General features: G+C 37.0%; 2 protein-coding genes across 3 annotated transcripts in view; one reads left to right on the forward strand and one right to left on the reverse strand.

Moving 5' to 3' along the window:
* Positions 1 to 14,069, reverse strand: part of LOC113119396 (nuclear anchorage protein 1) — a 42,153-nt gene extending 28,084 nt beyond the window's left edge. For both annotated transcript variants that reach the window (XM_026288851.1, XM_026288850.1), the window contains exons 1-4: positions 13,970 to 14,069; positions 13,352 to 13,411; positions 13,006 to 13,254; positions 314 to 4,533 (exon numbers count right to left, since the gene is read on the reverse strand). In XM_026288851.1, the coding sequence (XP_026144636.1) occupies positions 314 to 4,533; positions 13,006 to 13,254; positions 13,352 to 13,373 (4,491 nt within the window). In that variant the 5' untranslated portion in view covers positions 13,374 to 13,411; positions 13,970 to 14,069. The remainder of the gene's footprint in view (positions 1 to 313; positions 4,534 to 13,005; positions 13,255 to 13,351; positions 13,412 to 13,969) is intronic.
* Positions 14,070 to 14,892: 823 nt separating this feature from the next.
* ilf2 (interleukin enhancer binding factor 2) lies at positions 14,893 to 19,631 on the forward strand. The gene is made up of 14 exons (XM_026288853.1): positions 14,893 to 15,032; positions 15,545 to 15,604; positions 15,705 to 15,747; positions 15,815 to 15,919; positions 16,093 to 16,170; positions 16,251 to 16,353; positions 16,449 to 16,514; positions 16,628 to 16,744; positions 18,260 to 18,338; positions 18,417 to 18,504; positions 18,591 to 18,652; positions 18,741 to 18,855; positions 18,938 to 19,028; positions 19,128 to 19,631. The coding sequence occupies exons 1-14, from the start codon at positions 15,028 to 15,030 to the stop codon at positions 19,277 to 19,279; spliced, it is 1,164 nt and encodes a 387-aa protein (XP_026144638.1). The 5' UTR covers positions 14,893 to 15,027; the 3' UTR covers positions 19,280 to 19,631.
* Positions 19,632 to 26,124: the final 6,493 nt, after the last annotated feature.

The following is a 26,124-nucleotide window of genomic DNA, read 5'->3' on the forward strand; positions in this document are numbered from 1 at the left end:
ACAGTTCATGATCAATATAATTTTCACAATCTTCAGTGAACATTCAGTTTAAAGCCCTTTTAGCATTTTATACAGAACAAGAAATGTTGACCCTGTTTGCTTACTTAATGTGACATAATTCATTGTCAAATTTTTGTCTAATTCTTTTTCTGTTGTTTCACTCAAGATTGTAATGTTTAACAGAAGTTGCATCCTTGCAAAACAGGTTACGGATGCTTCATGTTGACTTTAAGAGTCCATTTGCTGCCGACAATATTGATAAAGCAGATAATATAATGACACATCTGTTAAATGCAAGTAAATTATGACTTACCTTTTCTTTACTGGTCTTTTCTAGAGCAATGTGTTCTTTCTGTCTCTTTATCTCTTCTTTGGCCTGTGCTATGTCCTCAAAAGCATTTTTCACATCTTCTCTCATCTGCTCCACCATATCATTCTCTTTAATGATCTCCTCCAGCCTCTCCTCCAGTTCTTCTCTTTGCCGCTGCATCATATTTCTCATGAGTTCTAGTTCACCTCGTTCTCTCATAATTCTTTCTTCTCTATATTCAATCTCTCTTCTCCTTCGTTGAACTTCATTCTTCAGTAGCCTCATCTCATCTCTGTCTCTCTTCATCGTTTCCTTGTTGTGTTCTACCTCAGCCTTAAGACCTCGCAGCATTTCCCGAATGTGTTCAATCTCCAAAATGAGCCTGTGCATCTCAGCATTCATCTCCTCTTGGTCTGTTGTCTCCATCTGACTTCCTACCATTCGGCTTTCAATCTGGAATTTTGCTTTCCGCACCATTTCTCTCGTCCCCTCAATCTGTTGAATAAGGTTGATTATCGTGAGATTCATCTGTCCTTTCTCTTCATCTAAATCTCTCTCCTCCATTCTTAGTTCAAACTCCTCTCTCGCTCTTTGGATTTCAGCTTTAACTTGCTCCATTTCATATTTCTGCCTCTCCGTCTCCACTCTTTTCTGCTCCATCTCGTCTTTTGCCCTTTGTATCTCCATCCTCAGTCGTTCCATCTCATCCTTCTTCCTCATGGTCAATTTCATCCTTTGGTCAAGTTCTTTCTTCTTCCCTTCCATTTCTCTCTTCATCAGCTCCATTTCTCCAATCTCTCGTTTGGTTTTCTGCATCCTTTCATCCAGCTCTTCTCTTTGTCTTTGTATTTCCTCTTTGACATGCTGCATTTTGTCCATCTCTGCTTTTGCTAGCTCCATTTTCCTTTCAACGTCCTCTTTTTGTTTTAGGATCTCAGTCCTCATCAGTTCCATCTGGTTTCTCTCACTCTTTGTTTCCATTATCTGGATTTCAATATCTTCTTTCTGTTTTTGTAGCTCTGCCCTCATCTTTTCAAGATAACTCATTTCCAGCCTTGCCTTTTCCATCTTTACGTCGATGTCCTCCTTCTGTTTTGTTAACTCCATCTTCATGTCTTCAATCTCACCCATCTCCTTCTTCATAGCTTCCATCTTTCTCATCATCTCCTCCTTCTCCCGGTTCATCCTCTCACGTTCCTCAGGCTCTCCCTTTTCAGCCTCATCCCACAACCTCTCTATCTCTGCTCTCACCCTGTTAATCTCATCCTTGACCTCTTCATATGTGTCTTTCCCTCTTAGTGTTTCCACACGGATCTTCTCCAGATCTTCTTTCTCGTGCTCCATGTCCTCTCTCATCTTCCTCAAAGTGTCCTCTCGTCGTTTTGTCTCCTCTAACCTTTTATTCACTTCCTCTCTTTGTTCCTGGATCTCATTCATAAGTTGTTCAGCTTTCTCTTTGTCTTGTTGCGCTAACTCTCTGCTTCTGATCATGGTCTCTGTGTCCAGAAATAGCTGAGTCTTGATCTTCTCAAGTTCTTCTCTTTGTCTCTGCACTTGTGCACTCTGTTCTACATCATTTCTCATAATTTCATACCTTCGTTTTTCTATATCTTTCTTCTCATTCAGGACCTGAACTCTTATCTGTTTAATTTCCTCTCTCTCCTTGTCCATATCAGCTAAACGCTTTTCCTGATCTTCCTTGTCCTTCAACACAGCTATTTTCATTTGCTTAACAAATTCTTTCTCTTGCTGTGTATCCTCCAGCATTTTCTGCAGGTTCTCTTTTTCAGAATGCCTCAACCTTTCTAACTCATCTCTAGCTCTTTGTATCTCTTTGTTTATTAGTTCCAACTCCTCTGTTTTTTTGTGTATTTCATCTCTTTGCTCCAATGCCTCTGTTATGGTTTCATACCGTCTCTTTTCTGACTCTTCCATTTGTTTTTTTAAGAGCATCTCGGCCTCTTGGACTGCAAGTTTGGCATGGTTTGCCTCCTCTTTTTCTCGTTTAGCAACTGTAATCCTGTTTTCTATTTCTGCCTTTTGTCTTTGTAGCTCATTCCTCATGCTTTTGATTGCATCTGCATCTCCTTTAGCCTTTTCTCTGTTGTTATTAATCTCTTCTCGCTCTTTGTCCATCTGTTCTATCATTTTTGTCAACTCCTCTCTCTTTGCTTTAGCCTCATCCATCTGTTTGATAGCGGCAAGGTTGTCATCCTCTGCCTGAAGCTTCAGTTTTTCAAGACTGTCCTTCCACTGCAAGAGTTCCATCCTGCTCTCCTCAATGTTTTTCTGAGATCTTTGGACCTCGTCCCTTAATTTTTCCAGTCTTTCCAGCTCATGCTGGGTTTTCGCTCTAAGTTCGACTTCCTCTTTCTCTGTTTCATGCCACCTGTTCTCCATTTCCTCCTTCACCCTGAGGATTTCACTTCTGAGGAACTCGCATTGTTCGGTCTCTCTTCTCACCAATTCTCTCTTTCGTTCCAGCTCCTCCCGCTCTTCATCCAACTCAGCCTTTGTCTCCTCCATTTGTTCTTTTGTTTTTTGGATCTCCTCAATTTTCTTCTCAATATCTTCAATTTGTCCCTGAATTTCAGTCTTCATTTTTTCCATTTTTTCATTTTCCCGGATTGTGACTTCTTGGCTGTTCTCAATCTCCTCTTTGGCTCTGTCCGTCTCACGTTTAATTCTCTCTAACTCTTGTCTCTCCCTCAGCATCTCCTCATGTCTTCGGTTCAAGCTGTCTTTTTCAGCCTTGATCTCTGTTTTGATTAATTCTATAATTTCTCTTTCTTGTCTGGCTTCTTCTCTTATCTTACAACTGTCTTCCTTCTCCTTCAGTATCTTTGCTTTCTCCATATCGTTAGCCCTTTGTATCTCTACTCTTAAACTCTCCAGATCATCTCTCTCCCTCTGCAGTCGAGCTCTGTGCTCTAGCTCTTCTGTCACTATCTCATACCTCTTCTTCTCCATATCTTCTTTAGCTTTTCGTACATCATCCTTCTGTTTTTCTAGAATATCTTTGGCCTTCTGCATCTCTATTTTCATATATTTCACCCTGTCCGTTTCTCTTTTTATTTCCTCAACTCTGGCGTCCAAAGATATCATGTGATTTTGTATTTCCATTTTAGCCTGTCCGATCTTTTCCCATTCCTTTTTGACCAGCTCACCATTCATCACCAACTCCTCTCGACCTCTCTCAATCTCATATTTCATCTCTTCCAGATCCTTTTCTTCTTTTAAGATATCTTGCCATTTCTTTTCAATGAGGTTGTTTTCTGTAAGCGCTTGAGCTCTCAGCTGGTTTATTCTCTCATTCTCTTGTTTTGAAAGCTCTCTGTTTCTTTCAACCTCTTCTCTTGTTCTTTGAATCTCGTCTTGCAGGTATTTCAGCTCATCTTTCTCTCTTTGGATTATAGCTCTCTGTTCCAACCCTTCTTTCTCTGTTTCATGCCACCTTTGCTCCATTTCCATCTTTACTTGCTGTATGTCAACTTTAATCTGCTCAAATTGGTCTCTTTGCCTCTTGATGTCATACTTTTTTCTCTCCAACTCGCTTTTCTCCTCCTCTATTTCAGCTTTCATCTGCTCCATCTGACACTTTGCTTTCTGTGTTTCTTCAATCTTCATCTCTATCTCATTGATCTGAACTTGTATGGCACTTTTCATTTGTTCCATCCGTTCCATCTCATACTTTGTGCTTTCACGGTTGCTCTCCAGCTCCTCCTTCTGTCTCAGAGTCTCATATCTGATCATCTCTAAGTTCTGTCTCTCTCTCAAGATTTCATCATGCTTTTGCTCCAGTGTGGTTTGCTCAGTTTGGAGATCAGATCTCATTTGTTCAATCCTCTCCCTCTCTCTATTTACCTCTTCTTTATTACGATCCATTCTTTCACAGATGTGGTCCATCTCAGCTTTCATGTGAGCAATAGTTCTCTCAAGTTGTCTTTTCTCTGTGGTCATCCTGACTATCTCATCTAGCTGTCGCTGAATCCGCTGTCTCATGTTGTCTATCTCAGTTCTTTCTTGCTGAGTTCCTTCCCAGAGTTTCTCGATCTGCTCAATGGCACGCATTGTTTCAAGCCTACGCCTTTTTAGAGAGTCTTTTCTTTTCTGGATGTCACTTGAATGTCCATTTCTGTCATCCTGTCTTCTTTTTTCTCTGGGAGAACTGGGTGGACTGATTCTCTCTGTTTGCGTTTGCTTGCTGTTGCGTTGTCTCCACTCTGCAAAAAAAAAAATAAAATAAAATAAAAAAAATTATATATATATATATATATATATATATATATATATATATATATATATATATATATATATATATATATATATATATATATATATATATATAGATAGATAGATAGATAGATAGATATACAGGTAACCTACGCTCACTCACACCCTCCCGGCTATCTGCAATGGTTTCATCTTCAGTTCCTTCCCCTAAACTGTTAGCATCTTTTTTGTTTCACCCAAATTTAATTTGTCTTTTAATTTATGACATTTAAACACATTTTATTTTTGGTAAATAAAGGGAATTTGCTATTAAAATTAAAACATGGAAAAAATATTGTGATTTATTTCTTTAAAAAATAAAGTTTTATAATTTTTTTCAACAATAGTAGCAGTATCACATACATTTTACTAAATAATAGTAATATTTCTAGCACAATGCCTTTATGTAAAAATTAACTTTTAGGCCTAATGAATGCATATTTGTCATTTTAACTGAACTTATGACTGGTGGTGATGCTTAAGATATTTTCGGTCATTTAGGGTTTCTGTAAAAAAAATAGTTATAGATCATATTAATTATTATTAAAAGATAATATTACTACTAATTCTACTATCATACTAATGTATATACAATGCACTATGAATTGATGAGCTGCTGGGTTCATGAATATTAATCACTTTGTCTGGGTTTGGTCGTACTAATTTGCTGAAATCAAAACAGGGATGGTAATAGTTGAGCGTCAGCCAATGAAATTCCCATTTGCGCGTTAGCTCCACCCCCTACTGGAGAAACCGGCATCTTCTGCTTGTTCGAAAAAGTTGAATAATTCTAAATGAACTCCATTATTTTGACAGGAGAAGACAGCAAAGAATAGTTTACATGTAGCGTGTCGATTCAGCGTGGTAAGACTCTCTCTCTCTTTGCATGTGTGAGAAACACCGCTATCAGTTAAGCGACGGGGAGTCGTGCACCTTCACAAAGAGTTTACAGAGCATCAAATACAGGTGCGCTGTGCGTCCATTGAGATGAACTGAAAAGTTCAGATCGCTTGATGGAAAGAGAAAACTCTGAAGCTCAGATGCTGAAATTAATGCAAGCATCATGCAGTTCAGTCTATGTAGTAAACAAACCCGCACGTCTCTGCCATTCATTAATTCACACAGAGACGTGCAGAACACGGATTCATATTTCAAACAACTTTTGCAGCTTAACAGATACTGGTCCATATGGACATTTGATTTGATTTGATTAATTTATGCTAACTTTGACAAATTCCATGACTGTCCATATTAACATGTAAGTTTCATTTTCATGACTGGATTTTGAGATTCCGTCCTCGTTTTCTGCTTCGCGGAAATCATAGCGCTGAACCGGGTTTGAATGGGACCTTGGTACTACCGGTACTTAAAGAAACCAGGTACCGTCACATTTAAAAAATTTTAGTACAGACTTTGTACCGAAGTACCGGGTTTTTTGACAACACTACAACTGACCTTAATGTGTATCAGTCACTCCTCTCTTCCCTCTCTGCTAATGTCTCCACTGGAAAAATTACATACTACCATATCAAAATTAACAATTCATTTAATGCTTGCATGCTTTTTAAAAAAATTTCCTCACTCCTTTATCCTCCTCCTCCCCCTCCTGCTTCATTTCTAATAGCTGATGACTCTGCCACGTTTTTCATCAATAAGATTAAAACCATCAATGCACAGTTTTCCACACCACAATTCGTCAAGCTCATATCAAAAGCAAACATACACTCATTCACATCATTCTCTTCACTCTCTGAGGCAGAAGTCTCTTAACTCATCCTTTCTAATCATACCACTACTTGTCCGCTTGATCCTATTCCATCAAATCTCCTTCAAGCCATTTCTCCTGCAGTTGTACCTGCACTCACTCACATCATTAACACATCCCTCCACACTGGTGTTTTTCCCTCATCATTTAGACAGGCTCATATAACTCCACTACTTAAGAAACCCACCCTCAACCCATCTCTTTTAAAGAACTACATACCAGTTTCCCTTCTTCCTCTCATTGCAAAAATCACTTGAACGAGCTGTGTTCAACCAAGTCTCTGCATTTCTCACACAGAACAGCAGCCAATCTGGCTTCTGAAGTGGACATTCAACTGAGACTGCCTTGCTCTCAGTTGTTGAAGCCCTAAGACTGGCAAGAGCAGAATCCAAATCTTCGATACTTATCCTGCTTGATCTGTCCACTATTTTTGACATGGTTAACCACCAGATCCTCCTATCAACCCTCCTGGCAAAAGGCATCTCAGGAACCGCACTCCAGTGGTGTGAGTCTTACCTATCAGATAGGTCCTTCAAAGTATCTTGGAAGGGTGAGGTGTCCAAGTCACAACATCTAACTACTGGGGTGCCTCAGGGCTCAGGTCTTGGACCACTTCTCTTCTCTGTCGACATGGCATAGGTTTTGTCATTCAGAAACATGGCTTTTCTTACCACTACTATGCTGATGACACTCAACTCTACCTCTCATTCCATCCTAATGATCCAACGGTAGCTACTCGCATCTCAGCTTGTCTAACAGACATTTCTTGCTGGATGAAGGACCATCACCTTGAACTCAACCTTGCCAAGTAGTTCCTGCAAACCCATCGTTTCATCAAAATTTCTCCATCAAGTTATGCACATCAACCATAATTCCTTCAAAAACAGCCAGAAACCTTGGAGTTATGACTGATGATCAGCTGACTTTCTCAGACCACATTGCTAAAACTGTCCGGTCCTGCAGGTTTGCTTTATTTAACATCAAGAAGATCAGGCCCTTTCTTTCGGAACATGCTGCACAACTCCTTGTTCAAGCTCTTGTTCTCTCCAGGCTGGACTATTGCAATGCTCTCTTGGCAGGTCTTCCAGCCAGTTCTATCAAACCTTTATATTTAACCCTTTGGAGTCTATTAACACTTGTACGCGTTATGAGGCATTTTCGCCTGATAACCCCAAAAAGAACTTAACCTACACTGTCAGTTTTGATCGTATAGATAAGAGCAATACATCAATTGAATCTGTAAAGAGTCTACTTTTTTTGTATACAGACATAATAACAACAAAACTTTGTGCATATATAAAATAAAGATAACAAACAAGGTGTGATATCTGCAGCATTTGTCTGGGTTGATCTTCATTTACAAATGCATCATTAAAATGAACTGTAACTCAGTGAATACTCAACGAAGAGACATGAGAGATATATCTATAGAAAGCTTGACATGCCTTCTTTTAAACTAAACAAGTGCTGCCAAAAACAAATATTCTGTGATAAAGTAATCCATATGAAAACAACGCAATGTCAGTTTTTCACATCTCCCTTCATTATATCTAATGCGACCTCACCCACGCGCTGAACTCACTTTTGAGATTATAATGTTTCACTGAAGCGTGCAGCTTGAATACGCCCATACAATAGAAAACAACGCAGCAAGACTGTTCAAGTTTTTTATTGTATTTAACTGTTTGCTTCGCGATGAGAGGAATAAGACATAATTCACCCCAAAAAGATGTGATGTGGATTACCTCAGGATTTGAGATTTACTCAAAAAAAAAAATAAGAATGAAGCGCTTTATTCATTTTTAGATCATAAACATGGGTAAGTCTCTTTATTTATTTATAAACATGTACTAGTTTTCACATAACGTGTAAACATTTGACTAGTTAGACTTTTTCCAAACTAAATGTATAATCAAGTGAAACATTATGAAGTTTCAAAAACAATATATTGTCAGTGTCTGGGTTGTGTTCCCTGGAAATACACTAGATGTCCTCCTTCCCCACGGTGTCTGTCACTTTATGAATCACATGCCTCACGTTCTCTGCTTAATTATTGCACCCAGCTGTCACTAGTTACCAATCATTAAACACTGTCTAATTCCCATTAGCGTTTGTCTCTCCTTGTGTATTTAACCCGGTCTGTCTTAGTATGTGTCACAGAGTCTTTGTTTAATTCATGTCCGTCAGTTCGTCCCCTTGCCTTGTGTTCATGTTTTGATTTATGTTTGGATTGATGTTTTGGTTTTCGACTTATGCCTGGACTGTTTATTCTCTGTGGATTAACCCTTATTAAAGACGTACTCGCAATCGGTTCTCTCTCCGTGAATCCTTGTATCACCGGTCGTGACATATATACTACACCATTCAAAAGCTTGATGTAAAAAAATATATATGTAACAAATAAATGTAAATGTAACAAACGTAACAAACAAGGCTGTTCTTTCAATTTATCCCCCCAAAAAACCTGAAAAAAATATTCTCAGCGCTTTTCAACATTTATAATAATAACAATAACAGATTTATTTATTTATTTATTTTTGTAGAAAATCAGATTGTTAAAAGGATTTCTGAAGGATTGTGTGACTGGAGTAATGATGCAAAAAATTCAGCTTTGAAAGTCAGCTTTGATTGTTCCTAATAAACTGTTTAACTGCACTAGCAAGTGAATATTAAAGGGTAACTAAACCCCTGGTCAGAGCCTGACTCCACCCACTGGCAATATTTGAAAAATTCTGAAAAGTGGGCAGAGCACAGCGGAGATAGGGGAGATAAACCGAGGCCTGTGCTGAGTGGGTGGGGCGTGAACCTGAGACCCACAATGACGGATTAATTGACAGCTGTTGTCAGAGTAGCTAAAATGGAGAGTGACTGTAGTAACGCAAGTAGCTTTGCAACAAAGTGTTCATTTGAAGTAGAGGACTTTTCTCCCCCACCTTCACCTGAAGTGGAGGATGTCGAAGTGTCTGTGGCCTGAGCCATATCAATTCGAGGCGCTGGCTCAAACTGCGGTCTTAACTCCCACACTGCATCGCTTTTCAGCACTGTGTGGACAAGCCCATTTCCACCTCCATTGCGTTGGAGAAGCAACTCCACGTAAAATGCAGTTTTTTTTGCACACTCCAGCTCGGAACTCGAGGTCTTCTAGGCCAAGTGCATGCAACCACTGGCTCCTAATTTTAAAGTCTGCTGGAAAACAATGCAGTCCAGCAGTGCTGTCGCAACCAGCAACACTACCCCTACGTACCATCCTGACCACTGTACTATACACAGATAAATCTACGCCAACTTGAAGCTATCCTAACTGATGCAATACTATGCTACTAACTAACTATGCTTCTAACAATACTAACGTTACACTAATAACTATGCTAATTAACTACATAGGCTACTCAAAATCATCTAAATAACTATATAAATGCTATGCTAAATAGATGCTATAATATAATAGTCGATCCTGGTCGTTTTCAATACTCGCAATTCCAGCTCCTGACTCACAGTAATTTTGCTGGAACAAGATGGTTTTATACTGCCAATGGCGTGGTAGCTCGTACCAAGGGGCGTGGGGAGCTGGAAACTGCTTATGTCACCCGCCACCGCTGACATCACTTGCCACCGCAAAATCCAATAAGAAACCGTTCAACCTGAAGAGGGCAGCACTCATACGTTTTTTTTTACACCAAATATTGTAGAATTAAAACACTTTATACTCAAATGTCAAAAAAGTTACTCAAATCAATTAACTAAAATAAAGCCCCATTCTTACAGATCATTAACTAAAAAAAGTTGGTTTAGGGTTTAGTAACTCTTTAAATTATGTTGTGGGATAATTAAATATATTCTAAATATACTACAAACATAAAAATATATACATTTATTTTGTCCTCTTGTAACTCTTCCTATCAGTCACACACCTGACTGAAAGGCTCATTATGCAGCTCATTATGCGGGCCTCTGTCTTCTCAGGGGTAAATCACAATGATATTCATGAATTTCAATTAAAAATTTAAATCAATATATTGTTTTCTGTGAGTGAGTAAACAAGATGTTTTTCACATAATTTAGAAAGAAAATTCTAGGCTACAAGCTCCAGTTCTCAAAAGTCCAGAGAACCAATGTTCTGTATGTGTTTTATGGCCTTATTCAAGTGATTTAACATTTTTAGTTTTTCACTAACCAGGCATAATTTTTTTTTTTTTTTCTCAGAAACACAATCAAATGTACATACATGCTGCTCACAGATTATTATAGCCCAGTTTTTTTTTTTTTTTTTTGCTGCTGCTGATTACAGTGATATTAGACTTAAGCCTTTTAGATGTTTATAAGCAACTGAAAAAAGCACAAATGTCAGGGCATGACAAAACTTCTCCAGGCCCCAAAAATACCCTTAGACCTATGGGTTAATTCAGAACATGGCAGCAAGATTAATTTTTAATGAGCCGAAAAGAAAACACGTAACACCTCTTTTCATCAATTTACACTGGCTACCTAGCTGCTCACATTAAATCCAAGGTATTGATGTTTGGCTACAAAACCACCACTGACTCTGCACCCATTTACATTTTTTTTTTTTTTTATTCAGACTTATGTGCCCTCTAGAAGCTTGCGTTCTGCAAATGAACGTCACTTGATTGTGCCATCCCAAAGAAGCAGAAAGTCACTTTTACAGACTTAAATTAAATGTTCACTCCTGGTGGAATGATCTGCCCAACTCAATACGAGCAGCCACCAAGAGTCCTTAGCCACCTTCAAGAATTGGCTTAAAACCCATCTCTTCCATCTTTATTTGAACCTCTAACTTTAGCACTCACTATTCTAATTTTATTATTTAAAAAAATAATAATTCTAACTACCTTTATAATCTTTTAGTATTCTATTTTCTTTTCATTTATTATACAATTTTATATATATAAAAAAGACCTCTAACATTAACTTGCTCTATTCTTTTTGTATTCTATCTGTTTTCTTTTTATTAATGATATTTAAAAGCCCTTGGTATGTGTAATGCGATTAAGCTAAATGAGACTTGTTATAGCACATATATATATCATTGCTCTTTTGTTGTATTTTGATTGCTTCCATTGTCCTCATTTGTTAGTTGCTTTGAATAAAAGTGTCTGCTAAGTGACTAAACGTAAATGTATTTATATTAGAGGTGGGCATAGATTAATTTTTTTAATCTAGATTAATCTCACTGTGATCTTGAAATTAATCTAGATTAATCTAGATTAAAATGGCTCATTCGAATTCTGCCGACGGCATTCAGAATATGTGTGTTACCCAAATAAAATTGACAAATAGTAAGTCTTTGAGAAGGGGTTTATCAAGCTAGATGGTGCATTAGAAATGTAAATCTCCTGTTTCCAAAATGCATCACAAACTGCTTGAAAAAGCTGTAAACTAATTGCACAAGCGTGGACCAAGTGAAGGTTGTACCAGTGGGCCCTCTTTGAAATTGTCTAATATGTATGTTCATGTATTTTTATTTATTTGTGCTATTTACACAATGTTTAAGGTTTTTTCAAGTTTGTAGGTGTCAAGGTACAGAAACTAAATAATTAAATGTAAAAAAGCACTGGATAGTCTTCAATGTAAAAATGAAATATACAATGAAAACTACATTTATTCAGACACCTTCAACATTTCTCACATTATTACAGTTTTGCTATATATATCAAAAAATATATCTGGTGTCTGAATAATGTTTGGTTTGACTGTTAAAACTACAGTAATTCAGACAAGAGCAGTGAGTGATTTTCATTTTCATTTTCTAGGATTAACATTACAGCAGCCAGTAGCTAAATTAGGCGCGGTCACTTTAAGAGACGATGAACCCATCCAATATAATACACATCCCATTTTTTTCCTCAACTGTTTACTTTCACTTAAGAAATAACTGATGGTTTTTTCGAGCATAATTTCCAAGGTGGATATTTTGACATATTTCGTATGTATTTGTCGGCACTAGAGCAAAAATAAGCAAATTCGATGTTCAAGTGTTTTGATCAAAACACTTGAAAACGCTTATTTTTAGAGTCTCGAGACGCCTTTCTCTGCGTGAGCCCTGAACACCAGAACACCACGAGTACTGAATCGGGCTCTCTCACATCTTGTTTGTTTCAAACTGCGATTTGTATTTGTTCGTTCCGGTGCAGGAGTGACTTTGAGGAGAACTTCGCAGAAGAGAGCTCGGTTCAGTGTCGCTGTCCGTTAGGCTGGCCTCAACCAGTCAGTTATATAAAATATCAAGGTGAAAGCCATCATAGCTCGCTTAGTATAGACCCAGCTCCCAACCCAACTTTGAGAATAGATTAACGGAGATATTTTTTTTTATCGCCCGATAAGAGTCTCGCGTTAACGTGCCCACCACTAATATATATATATATATATATATATATATATATATATAGAGAGAGAGAGAGAGAGAGAGAGAGAGATAACTAAACAAATTATTATTATTATTATTAATAAATATTAATGCAAAGTTATGCAATACACACACACACACACACAAACACACACAACTCAGTAAGTTTGTAGTTCCATGTTAGTAATGGCCATGACTGAATTAACTTAGTGATAAGAGTTCACAAACTGGACAAATCCAGTTTTGATCCAGATCCACTATTGGCTTTAACTAAAATTAATTTGATTTTCTAACCTAGTTCTTGAATCAGTTCAGGCTCTGTCATTCTCAGTATGAGATGGAAGGACACTCTGTTTAGGGGTGGCTCTCTTTCCAAAGCCTCAAATAGGAGCCGCATTGCTTCCTGCTGGGTTGGAGCAGCCTGCACTTGTTGAGCTGCTGCTTCATGGATCAGACTTTGGGAGACAACAGCCTCAGCAATGTCACTGACCCGAGTCGCACTTGTAATTATCTGCTCCTTGAATTCTGTCAGGAAGTCTCCAACTGTTGGGAAGGAGAACATTTGCACTGCATTAATAAACAATGCATGACGCAATCAAAATTAAATTTAGATGAAACTAAGTAGTGCAGTGAACTTTACCGTAATCTCTGGATTCTGCCATGGCTGCTTGCTTGCTTAAGAAATTAATTCCATTGTGTACTACAGTATTAAAAAATAGTAGAATATCATTAAAAATAAAGGTTAAAGTGTACAGAAATGTAAAGGTGACGTTATTTGAGTGTTATACTGTTTTCAAAAGATTTAACTGTGAAATATATTGTGAAATAGAGAAAAACGATAGAGTAAGATATACATTCAATCCAGATCATTTTTAAACATCAGTATTAAGTAGGCAGAAATGGGACTGCTGCATTTTTTATAGACATGCATTGTTTTCTTGACAAATGTTTTATCATTAAACCTAATTATAAGTAAAACACATTTTGAAGTTAGAAAATAAAATGATTATTACATTTACTAGAAAATACTATTTCAGTTTCTTAAAATTTCACATTTAATTTGATTCCATGTCCTTATAATTGTTTGTGAAATATGGCCATAACTAGCCATTTCTGAGTGAAAATTGTTTCTATATATATATATATATATATATATATATATATATATATATATATATATATATATATATATATATATAGCTAAGATGTGACTTAAGGAACTGGTCTTATTTGATAACATTTTTTAAAAGATTCTTACCTTTTGTGTTATTTCTGGATTGAATGAGATCTGTAAAAAGTTGTGGTCTGATGATGGAGGCATATTGCTGTAGTAATGGTGAAGGTGAAGTTAAACATTTAAAAACAAATCTTATCTTACTTTAGCACATGCTTGATGTCTACGTAATTTACGTAAAATGGCACAGCTTTGGGTTATCATGCATTTGATAGGCTGTGGGTGGTAAAAAAAAATCCGTCTGGTCTTCTCTGATAAACACGGTGTATGACAGTACAGGTCCACCCCTGATATGGTAATGTGAATTATCTACAGTAACACCCACTGCTAACTGGTTTGGGAATAAGTGCATACTAAATGAGAGACAAAATTATGGCATCTTGTGCACACTGTTGTTTACATATATATATATATATATATATACATACATATATATATATATATATATATATATATATATGTGTGTGTGTGTTTGTGTGTGTGTGTGTGTGTGTGTGTGTGTGTGTGTCGCACACATAAACACAATGCATTTTTCTTCTTTACAATTATTATCAGCAAAGATTTTTGAGTTATTATTATTATTATTTTAATAGAAATCTCCATTTGGTTTAATCAAGTTGCACTCCAGCATAAACGTTTTAAGTGTATTACCTAACGAAAATAACAAATAACAATGCTTGACCGTGTGTGTGTGTGTGTGTGTGTGTGTGTGTGTATGTATGTATGTATGTATGTATGTATGTGTGTGTGTGTGTATATATGTGTGTGTGTTTGTATGTATGTATGTATGTATGTGTATGTATATATATATATATATATATATATATATATATATATATATATATATATATATATATATATATATATATATATATATATATATATATATATATATATATATATATATATATAAACCACTCGCTCGTTGTTATTACTGCTCGGACTTTTATTATAGACGGTTCTCCCGGACTGGTATCAAATGCTACATCCGTCGACGCCGGAAGCGCAGAGCTACAAACACAGAGGCTGTGTATTTTTCCACCACCGTGTGTTCTTGTCAAATTTACAAAACGTCTTACGCAATGAGGTATCAATTTTTATTCTTCTTTAAATAACATAACGTGTGTTTGATTAAGTTAAATACAGAGGTTCAAACTGTAGCAGTTGTTTATTTTTTGGGGGGTAACGTTAGAACGCTAGCCCGATGCCTGTTAGCATGTTGTTCTGCTAGTCGCCGTGCTTTTGACAAATACAATTTATTTAGTATTGAAGTACATGCTTTAAACTGACTAAACGACGCGTTTGTATTTAAAATTCATTTACTATTTTTAGACGCTATATATCCGAAAAACGAGACTTTATGAATGAATGAACGAACGAAGATCAAGGCTTTAACGTGAACAATGATGCTCGTTTCACCACCTGGGATTCACTATGACTGTGTTTTCTCATTGGTTATTTTTCTGTTTGTCTCGTAAATTAATATTTCACAAACATTTTGTGATTCATTTATTTGTTAATTACATGTCTCCCACTCATATTGTCGGCTTTCCTTTTTAATTTATTGAAATGATTGTTTTTGTTTTGTTTTTTCCGCAGAGGAGATCGTGGCAGGGGCCGAGGTGGCCGCTTTGGCTCCCGCGGAGGATTGATCCAGGGGTCCGTTGTTTATTATGCATATGTTTGTGTATTTTTATTATTCATTGCCTTTAATGTCTTCATATTAACTTGACGTTGTCTATGCTTTCTGTTCTCTCAGGTATCGACCCTTTGTCCCTCACATACCTTTTGACTTCTACGTTGTAAGTACAGTTCTACGCCTATTCTCTGCTTTGTGGAACAAGCCTCTAGCTCATAAATCTCTTGCAGTGTGAGATGGCCTTTCCTCGTGTGAAGCCAGCCCCTGATGAGACCACTTTCAGTGAATGTCTGCTGAAGAGAAACCAAGACCTCTCTCCTACCCCTGTTGAACAGGTACATTGATTTTTCATTAAGATAAATGATGTCAAAACACTCAAGCAAATCCTGTCCATTTAGCTTAAGCCATATATTAGCAGTTAATAGCACCTCATCACCACCCTCCATATTTATTTATCTCTGTTATTTGTTTAATAATTCTTGCTCTTGTTTATTTATTTCTCTCTCAGGCTTCCATTTTGTCCTTGGTCACTAAGATTAACAACGTCATTGACAACCTAATTGTGGCACCTGGAAGCTTTGAAGTGGTAAGAAGACATTTTAATAAGTCAATTTAATTTTTTTCTCTTTGTTTTTGTAATGCTAATCAATGTCTAACAATTCCCAGCAAATTGAGGAGGTAAGGCAAGTTGGCTCATATAAAAAGGGCACCATGACAAATGGACACAATGTAGCCGACCTCGTGGTTATCCTGAAGATCTTACCCACATGTGAGTGAATTGTGATGTTCTGTTTAGCTGTCTTAATGTTTTTCCCTAGCCCATGTATGCTTCATTTATTGATAATCCTATTATGTTTTGTTCAGTGGAAGCTGTCGCTGCCTTGGGAAACAAAGTAGTTGAGACCCTTCGCACACAGGACCCTTCTGAGGGTGAGTATGGGTTTTAATCTGGCAAACCAGTTAGAGCATAGAAAGAAAAATCATTTGTAAACAAAATAGTGAAAAATAAAGTTCTCAACTAAATATTTTCTCGTTCTCTTCAGTACTGTCCATGCTGACCAACGAGACGGGGTTTGAGATCAGCTCTGCTGATGCCACTGTGAAAATCCTCATCACCACGGTTCCACCCAACCTGCGCAAACTGGACCCAGAGCTCCACCGTATGTTACACACTCAATATTGGAAGTGTAATTGTACACCGTGATTTAGCCTATATTGACAGTTGCGGTTCATTAAAGAACACAAATAGCGTTTAACTTCTAGCTAGGGCTGAAACAATTCCTCAAGTAACTTGATTACAAAAAATGATTGAGACAAATTCCTCTGCCTTGAAGCCTCTTTTAATTTATTTTAAATCTCACGTCAGGTTCTTTCGCAATGATTTTTTTTCTAATGTGACACAGCGCGTTCACATCACCCACAAAGTGGAAGGAGACACAAGTGCTTTGTCCGAAATCGCATATTTGCAAGGAGTCAGCAGTGTTTTGATTTGAAGGCGCGGGCAAACGTAAAGAGAACGTCGTGGCGTGTGTCCATTGCAAGATAGAGCTGGCATGCCACAACTAGGGCCCTATGATTTCCGCCATGCAGAAAACGCGGAGGGAATCGCGGAATCCAGCCATAAAAATTGAATTTACAGTTTAACGCGGAATGGCACTGAATTTGCCAAATTTTGAATTAATCAAAAATAGGTCATTGCACTTGCATCAAATCACGATATGGACTAATATCTGTAAATATTAAGCTGGAAGAGTGTATTTAAATATGAATCCTGCATGTTCTGCATGTCTGTGTTAATGAATGGAGCAGAAGCGCATCTTCATTCATTAAACACACGGAAGCGCGCGTGACGCTCTGGTGATTTCAGCGTCTTTCCTCTCACTAAATAAAGACGTGAGCACATGAACAACATCTCCAGAACTGCTCTGATGGTCACTTCATGAGCATTTGACCGTTTGATTTCAGTAAAACTAGCATTACATCACATACACAGAATTGTAAAGGTACGCTAACTCGTCAAAATAAAAGTCCGGTTTAGTTTAGTTGTTGCGGGTTAGTACCAAAAAGTTAAGTTTACTTAATTTTCAATAATTAAAAGAGAAATTAAATTAATGTTTAAATGTTAAAATGCTTTATTTAAAACCCCAATTGAATGGCACTTAATTCATCTGTCAGCTTTCTTGTCATTTTTCACATTACAAGTACAGAGAGAAACAATGGGTACTACTTAAATGTTTATTTTTGATGTATGCATTGTATTCTATGCATTTAAAAAATAAAAAAAAAAATTCTAAAAAAGGAAACTTAGTTGTTCATTTTAAGAGACCCATGAGTCTTATTTTCTTTTGCATAATTAATATTGCACTTTAAGCAAAAACAAATTTTATCCGATTACTCGATGGAATTTTTGGTAGAATACTCGATTACTAAAATATTCGATAGCTACAGCCCTACTTATAACACAAATATAATCTTCAGCAAACCTATCCGGTTTTTCAAACTGCACACTAATATTGTGATGCTTAAATTCACTGTCTAATTAAAATGGTTGTTTTTAGCTATTTATTTATTTAGTCTAAATTTGTGCAGAGCTTCAGTATCTGGCATTTATCTATTATCTGTAATCTTGGATGACCAGAATTCTAAAGTAAAATATTTTTCTCTTTGTTTTGCAGTGGACATCAAGGTTCTGCAGAGTGCTCTGGCAGCCATTCGTCACGCTCGCTGGTTTGAGGAGAACGCTTCTCAATCAACGCAAGTAAATTTCTATGAATGGCTTCAGTGAATCAAATGTGTTCTGTGGCTTACTTTGGTTTTATCATCATCTGTCAGTGTGAAAGTTTTGATCCGCTTGCTGAAGGACCTCCGAGTCCGTTTTCCTGGATTTGAGCCTCTCACTCCCTGGATCCTAGATCTGCTGGTGAGCACTGTTGACAATGTCTAACTTTTCTCTAACTTATCTGCACTACACTGGCTGACTTGCCTGTAATTTTACTCTCATCACAGGGACACTCTGCTGTGATGAACAACCCGTCCAGGCAGCCCTTGCCACTCAACGTTGCTTACAGGTAAAGTGGTACTTCCTGTTTGTTTTGCTTGTGGTAATGGGCATCAAACTCTGTGGATTCTGAAGTATATTGAGCGTGTGTGTTACAGGCGCTGTCTTCAGATGCTCGCCGCAGGTCTTTTCCTGCCAGGCTCTGTAGGAATCACTGATCCGTGTGAAAGCGGAAACTTCCGTGTGCACACTGTCATGACCCTGGAGCAGCAGGTAATGCAGATTTCAGTCAGCAGGTAATTTAGTGTTACAAATACAGGTAATCTAATTGTTTTTTTTTTCTTTCTTTCTGCAGGACATGGTGTGTTTCACAGCCCAAACACTGGTGAGGGTTCTCTCTCATGGAGGATACAGAAAAATCTTGGGCCTTGAAGGAGATGCTAGTTGTAAGTGTTTGAAGATTATTCCAGTTTCAGCTGATTTATGTAGTTGCATTTGATTGTCAGTGTCACTGAGAGGCTGATGTTTGTGATGCATATCTGTAGACCTCACCACTGAGATGTCTACATGGGATGGAGTGATTGTCACCCCATCTGAAAAAGCTTATGAGAAACCCCCAGAGCGCAAGGAAGAGGAGGATGAAGCATTGGAGGAAGGTGGAGAGGGAGATGATGAAAGCATGGAGACCCAGGAGTAATGCAATGGTCTCTAACAAAGTTTTGGCTTGGTCATTTGTATTTATGTTGGTTTTTAGTAGAGATTTGTGTCTCATAAGTTTTACCCAGAAGATCTCTGCATATCTACATGTGATTTCTGTACATCGGTCTGCACCCCCTAGAGTTAAAGCCATGGTAGTACACAGCCAAGAGCTCTAACAAGGACCAAAAGGCAGTGGTTCATTATTCTGTCTTCTCACCTCAGATCATTCTGATACGGTTACGTCTAAGAAAAGAACTGAAAATCACTTAATTTGGTTTCATGTGTAATTTTTTTGTTTTGTTTTTTTTATCACTGGTTGATCAAGTAAAGTTTTTATTGCCTCCTCTGTACTATGTTTCTGTGTTTTTTTTTATTATTATTATTTTGTGTTTTATTATTCTTTAAATGTTGCTTGGATATTTTTAGGTTTCACACAGTTCTTTTATTGTGTTGATTGATGATCTTGGACAAGTATTTTAATTGATAATTTACCCAGAATTGAAAATGAGGTTAGTTTTCTTGTCAAGCTAGTGTGTAAAAAGCATAATTTACAGTTCAAATACAAGTTTTCACCAAAAAAAAAGTTTTATAAAATTATAAACTTTACATTTCAGCCTTTAAAGTCCAAAGTATTAATGTATTACTTTAAACAATTATCAAAAAAATATATAAAATAACATTAAATAATAACAGAATAACAAAATTTGGAAAAAAAAAAAAAACTCAAAAATATTTTGAGTGTGTATTGTGCTGATATCTACTGATATCTATGGACTACTGCGAACAGCTGACTCCTGAATGTTTTGATATTCTGTGTGGTACCACAGCAGTATTAGAAATGAATATTTTTTTTTTTACAGTTTTACATTTAAGTCAATTTTTTCTAAAAGTGTCCACCATCCTTTAAGTCAGATTCTTGCATTTGGGTTGTTACAAAGCGAATTAAATCGGCATCATCAGATTTCATTATTGCAATGCAGAAGAAACGCAGAAACTACGTTAGGAATGTAATTTAAAATCATCTTCACACTGTGTAATGCAGCACAGAGGGACATGGAATACCTTAACCTGCAGTTAAAAATGCATGAATAATATTTTGATATTTTAAACATACAATATTAGAAAACAAGACAATCCCGCACACTATTAACATGCAAAACAATAAAAAACTGCTTTAATAGCAACGTTTCGATCGTATGATCTTCATCAGGCATCAACATTCTATTCAAACTCCCTTGTATTTAAAACAACATGACAAATCAGAGTGAAGAATCATCAATATCCAAACAAGATTAGTAATTCAATAATCAACACCACACCACATTGTTAACTTCTCAATTACATACGTCGTAAATGCAAAATATATAAATATAAAATAATATTATTAATGATATCATACATGTAATAATCATATTTCATAACATAACATTAATGCTTCATCATTCATACCCATAGGTGATAAAGTCTGAAGGGTAAAGGTCCAGAACAATACGCGTCTCTGTAAGAGCAATTAAATATCGCCCCCTCTAGGTGGCACACTCACTTTCTCAATTCCACAGAAACATAAAAGAAGGAAACATCGTGATTAATTGACAAGAATTGGGCAGCAACTGGATAGTAAAAATATTTTCTTCTAATCATTTGTTTTAGTTGACGTTAAGTTTTTTCCCACATAGCCCAAGTCACAAGGACACCGAATCAGATAAATTACGTGTAGAAACACAAGTGATAACAGAATGAATACCAAACTTCTTCCCATTTCTAGGATGACAAAATAACGAAGTTTTAGTTGTATTGTTAAACTGCGCACAAAAGGGCTTTAGCGTCGCTGTACTGTGGGGTGTAATAGCGCAACACATAATCGCCATGGGGAAAATAAAATGAGAATGGATTAACTTTCCACCGCTCTCGTGCTTGGAGGCGGACCACGGAGACCATTACATCTGAATATTAATTGATATAGCTTAAGTCAACACTGAACACTGAAAATAAGGGAAATTTCCCGGGTTAGTCATCCAAAATAAGGGAAATTTCAACATTCAACATCTTTCTGTTGCTATTCCTATGCTGACAGCTAACATTTGTCCTACAAAACTGCTGCATTAACTAACGTTAAGCGATTTGTGAAGCTAGGTCTAACGTGACTTTGCTTACAGATTGGAGTGAAATCATGCTCTCACAACAACCAGGCTATCTTAAAAAGCCCAACACGCCAAGGTTGCTTTCAAGTAAGCAAAAAGATGCTTTTAAAACCTCTGTTTCACTGGAAAGGCAAGAAGTAGCAACAGGACACTAGTACAGAGACTGACAGGTCCTATGGGATTAATAAAGGGATATTAATACTAAATACTAAAACTGGAAGAGAGCGGAAAAAGAGCTCAAATACGCGAGAACCCCGGAAAAAACGGGAGGGTTGACAGCTACTAACTACACTTTTGAAACACATAGTTAAAAGTACATGTGTGATTGGTTTTTAGCACTACCGGTTAATAAACTAGCATCTAGGTAACGTTAACGTTATAGCGCAGCTTACCTTTGTCCCGATTACTGTATACTGTTCGCCGGTTCTATGATTTGCAGCTCCTGAACCCATCCATTTGTGAACTGCACATGAAACTCCAATGACTTGTACCTTTGGAACTATTCTGAAGTGTAGACGCTCACAAAACATACAAGGTAGCTGAAGATATCTGTAATGCAAAAGTGCGGCAGCCAAGTCGTCATCGGTACTCCACTCTTTGTTGGGAATTTCATATGGATCCAAACCGTTAATAGTGCCGATTTTGTCCAAATATTATTCTCTGGCATCTATATTTAGCGTATCCATTTAAATCCCACAACCCTTTAACATATTTTTTTCTTTCTCCAAACTCTGCTTCTTCTCGTTCAACTTGCTGTATGTTTACATTCGCGAGGCCATCAACATGGCCGCCACGTCCCAGAATGCAATGCGGCGCCCAAACCAGAGCCATAATCTTACTGCCATAATTAGCATTTTGTAATGGACTAATTAATCTCTGAGAACAACTAGAAATGCGACTGTTATTTATCTGATTCGGTGTCATTGTGGCTTGGGCTATGTGGGAAAAACTTCACGTCAACTAAAACAAAGAATTCGTGAACATAAAAGTTATATTAGAAGAAAAGATGTTAACTATCCAGTTGCTGCCCATTTCTTGTCATTCAATCACGATGTTTCCTCCTTACGCCTCTGTGGAATTGAGAAAGTGAATGTGCCACCTAAAGGGGGCGATATTGAATTGCTTTTACAGAGACGCGAATTGTTCTGGATCTTTGCCCTTCCGACTTTATCACCTATGGGTATGAATGATGAAGCATCATTTAATGTGATGTTATGAAATATGATTATTACATGTATGATATCATTAATAATATTATATATATATATATATATATATATATATATATATATATATATATATATATATATATATATATATATATATATATATATATATATATATACACACACATACAGTGCTTTAAGTGGGCCGGTACGCACCGGTACTCAGTACCGCCACTTCCAAATTGAGCGTGCCGCCACCTCTCCGTGCGCCCAGAACGTGCTTTTTATTTGGACACCTGTTTTAATAAAGGTTTTAATATTTTGCCTGCGCTGCCGCTTTTCAGAGCGCCCTTCAAAATGTAAGCTCCACATTATCCCACCGAGAGTAGAGACTACATTCCCTTAAGTTTTACAAGTAGGTAAATACCGCATGCGTCGCTTTTGCCGCTGTCTGTACTCAACGTGGCCATAAAGAATGTGTGAAAAGTGCATATTCGGTTTGATAATAATTTAAGTACAGAGGGCAGTAAATATGCGCTATTGGTTTCAGACTCTCATTACTTTAACAACACAGTCAGAAAAATCAGATGACTCACTGGCTGAATCCCCACCAGACCTGAATAATATCTCTGGAGGTCAGACGCAAGCTAATGAAATAATGCAGTAGCTCTTTCAGGTAGGGTGACCAGATATCCCGAAAAATTCGGGACAGTCCCGAAATCTAAACTGTTGTCCCGAATCCCTAATCTGGCCCTAATTGTCCCGAAAATTATACTAAAGCAAAATCTTGAGTAGTTATTGTCTGATAACATTAAACACTGTCTGCGGAGGAATCGTCCTGCAACCAGCCCCCGACGGCTGCTCATTGGCTGCAGCATCTTTTTTCTAAACAAGTACCGTAGGCGGCTAGGTTAGAATTTAGATATTCATTTATCTAATTAATCTATATGCACAAAGACAATACGACCTTTTTGTCCCCTTTTTTAAATCTTGATGAAGAGAGCGCAAGTTGCTGCAGCTGTGAGGAGGACAGTGATGCACGCGTACAGGAGTGATTGACAGTTCACGGCACCACTGTGTACAAAAAATAAGTTTAAGCTCATTAACGTAGTGTTACAGAAACGTCTGATTTACGCACTGTTACAACCGTCAAAGTTTTTTTTTATTTTTCTTCTTTTTACAATGACATTTGAGTTCATGATTTTAATGTTGTTGTTTCTTGTGGCAGACTAAAGAGTAATGACAGACGGTTGATCTTTTAATAAAAATGTGTTTAGTTAAGGTTTGAAATTCATTATCTTTTATTATAGGCTATGAAGTCTAATATCATAAGCCCCCATCCTGTCACCCAAGACCGCAGACACCCCTTACTAAACATTCCTTTTTTCCTATATGACAGGTATGCAACGCTAATTTATCTAACATAAAGTATTGAAAACTGATACTTTAAAATTATTTAAAAAAATGAAAAGATACCTTAAATGTGAAATTAAAACTACTGGAAGAGGCTGTAAATCACTGTTAATAAGTGATGCAAAACAGCGCTGTGGCTGTTTTAGATAATGCCTATCCACACTTTACCACTAACCTAAGGCTTTAATCCCCACCCTTACGATCTGAAACTGCTGTCAGGGACACTATGGAACAAGTGACAATGGTTCCAAGCATTGTCAAAGCAAAGTGAATCAAACGGTAAGAAATGAATTAGGCCTACTGTTTTCAACAAACTGGTTGATGATCAATGGCTCGCTCACAAGCAGATGTGTCCATCAAAGGCCCGTCCACACAGGACTATGATATCGTTTTAATTCAATGAGACTAAGGAAATCAACACCTGGAGCCTGTAGCTGAACAAATTCAGAGTTACAGGATTAGTTTTGAGTTGACAAAACCAAACCTCTCCAATCCGGCTTTGTTGGTACCATGATGCTGTTCATCAACTTTCTTTGTCAATTCAGGCTTTGATCCTGAGTTTGTGGAGCGCGTGCACATGAATGTGTGACATCACTGTCGAACAGCCAATCACGAGCCTTGCAACACAAAGCATGTTTGATTTACTTCTCGCGAGAGACCCAGCGAGATTCAAAACTAAAGGTTAAAGGTTTTGCTAAAGGTTAAGAGATTGAAGAATATGACACATTTAAATGTCATATGAAAAATGAAGGAGGACTAATAAAATAAATGATCTTGCTCCATCAGTGTAGTCACAAGTGGAACTTGTTAACTTGGTTTATTCATTTGAAAATATATACTGATAGAGACTTGAACATGTAAGTTCAGATTTGAAATTTTTTAAATAGTGCAATCTTTTGATACTACAGCTTATTTATATTACATGATCTGTATACATTAATATTTATTACAAATAATTTATAATAACTGTTAAACTAAAATTGCTTGTGTGTAAGAGATAAATAATAATATGAATCACAATAATTATATAAATCATAAAATGACTCAGTTATATCATTAAAGCCAGACTTCTATTTTTTTTTTTTTTTTAAGCATAAGTGACCTTTAATTTGGAGCAAGATAAACTGGAGTGACTTTGTGTCAGACATGTGTCACTTCTCTCACATCTGATTGGTTCTTGGTTCACCTTCAGTTTGAAATCTCTAACACAGAACATAACCTGCCCCGGAGCAGGTTAGCCATGCAGCGTAAGATACCATGGCAACGAACACCGATTAAAGCCGAGCTACTTTCATAGTACCTAAAACCCAGTGTTGGCGGAAACTAAGCTGAAACATAGCTGGCTAGCCACCTAATCCAGCTTCATGGTACAGGCCCCTGAGCTACTGTAATGATGACATGGGAACGATGTTGCAGGCCTTGTCTGAATTTGAACTTCCCTACTATTTAGTAGGCGAAAGATTATGTGACAGTGTAGGCCTATGTCTCAATTTACAGTTGTCATAAAAGAGAAGTCAAGTAGTACCAGGAGGATGACCATGAATACCGCTATCATTCTGTATTTTATTTTTATTTTTTGAAAGGCATGAAAACACTTTTGTGGAATTTTTCTTTTGCTGAATAAAATGACGACTCCATGACGCCAGCGCGGATTAGCGCGAGTTTGTAATAATCCGATTCCGATTTCCGAACCTCAGCGTCCGTTGGTGTGAACGGTAGTGTTATCTTTCCTGCTTTAAACAGAACTTAACGGAGCCTTCTTCTTATGTGAGTACGTTTTAAACAGATTTTTCAAAAGTTTATAAAAACTTCTTTAATAAAAATAGTGAGTGCATTTGATACATTCTTGTGAAATGTCATGAGGAAAATAAGAGGACACTAAATGGACAGCAGTTATTTTACCTTGCTAAAATAGCTTTATAGTAATTTAAAAATGTTTACAACCGTTGACAATATAACATTCTGTGTTTAGGTTTACCACATCACAGTGTGCCATCTCTGATTCAATGCTAGTAGACACTAGCTGTACATCTCGGTGACCAAAAAAAAAAAAAAAAATTATAAAACCTTAATCCATGTATTTTACTTCTGCTGTGCCATGGTTCATCATAAGGCCTTCACCC

Source organism: Carassius auratus, chromosome 19 (genome assembly GCF_003368295.1).
Source record: "Carassius auratus strain Wakin chromosome 19, ASM336829v1, whole genome shotgun sequence".
Lineage (NCBI taxonomy): Eukaryota > Metazoa > Chordata > Actinopteri > Cypriniformes > Cyprinidae > Carassius > Carassius auratus.

Bases quoted from the DNA above. Each gene is read 5' to 3' on its own strand.
- ilf2 (XM_026288853.1), top strand. The intron at 16,171-16,250 runs GTAAGAAGACAT...AACAATTCCCAG, and splicing joins CACCTGGAAGCTTTGAAGTG to CAAATTGAGGAGGTAAGGCA. The intron at 16,354-16,448 runs GTGAGTGAATTG...TGTTTTGTTCAG, and splicing joins CCTGAAGATCTTACCCACAT to TGGAAGCTGTCGCTGCCTTG.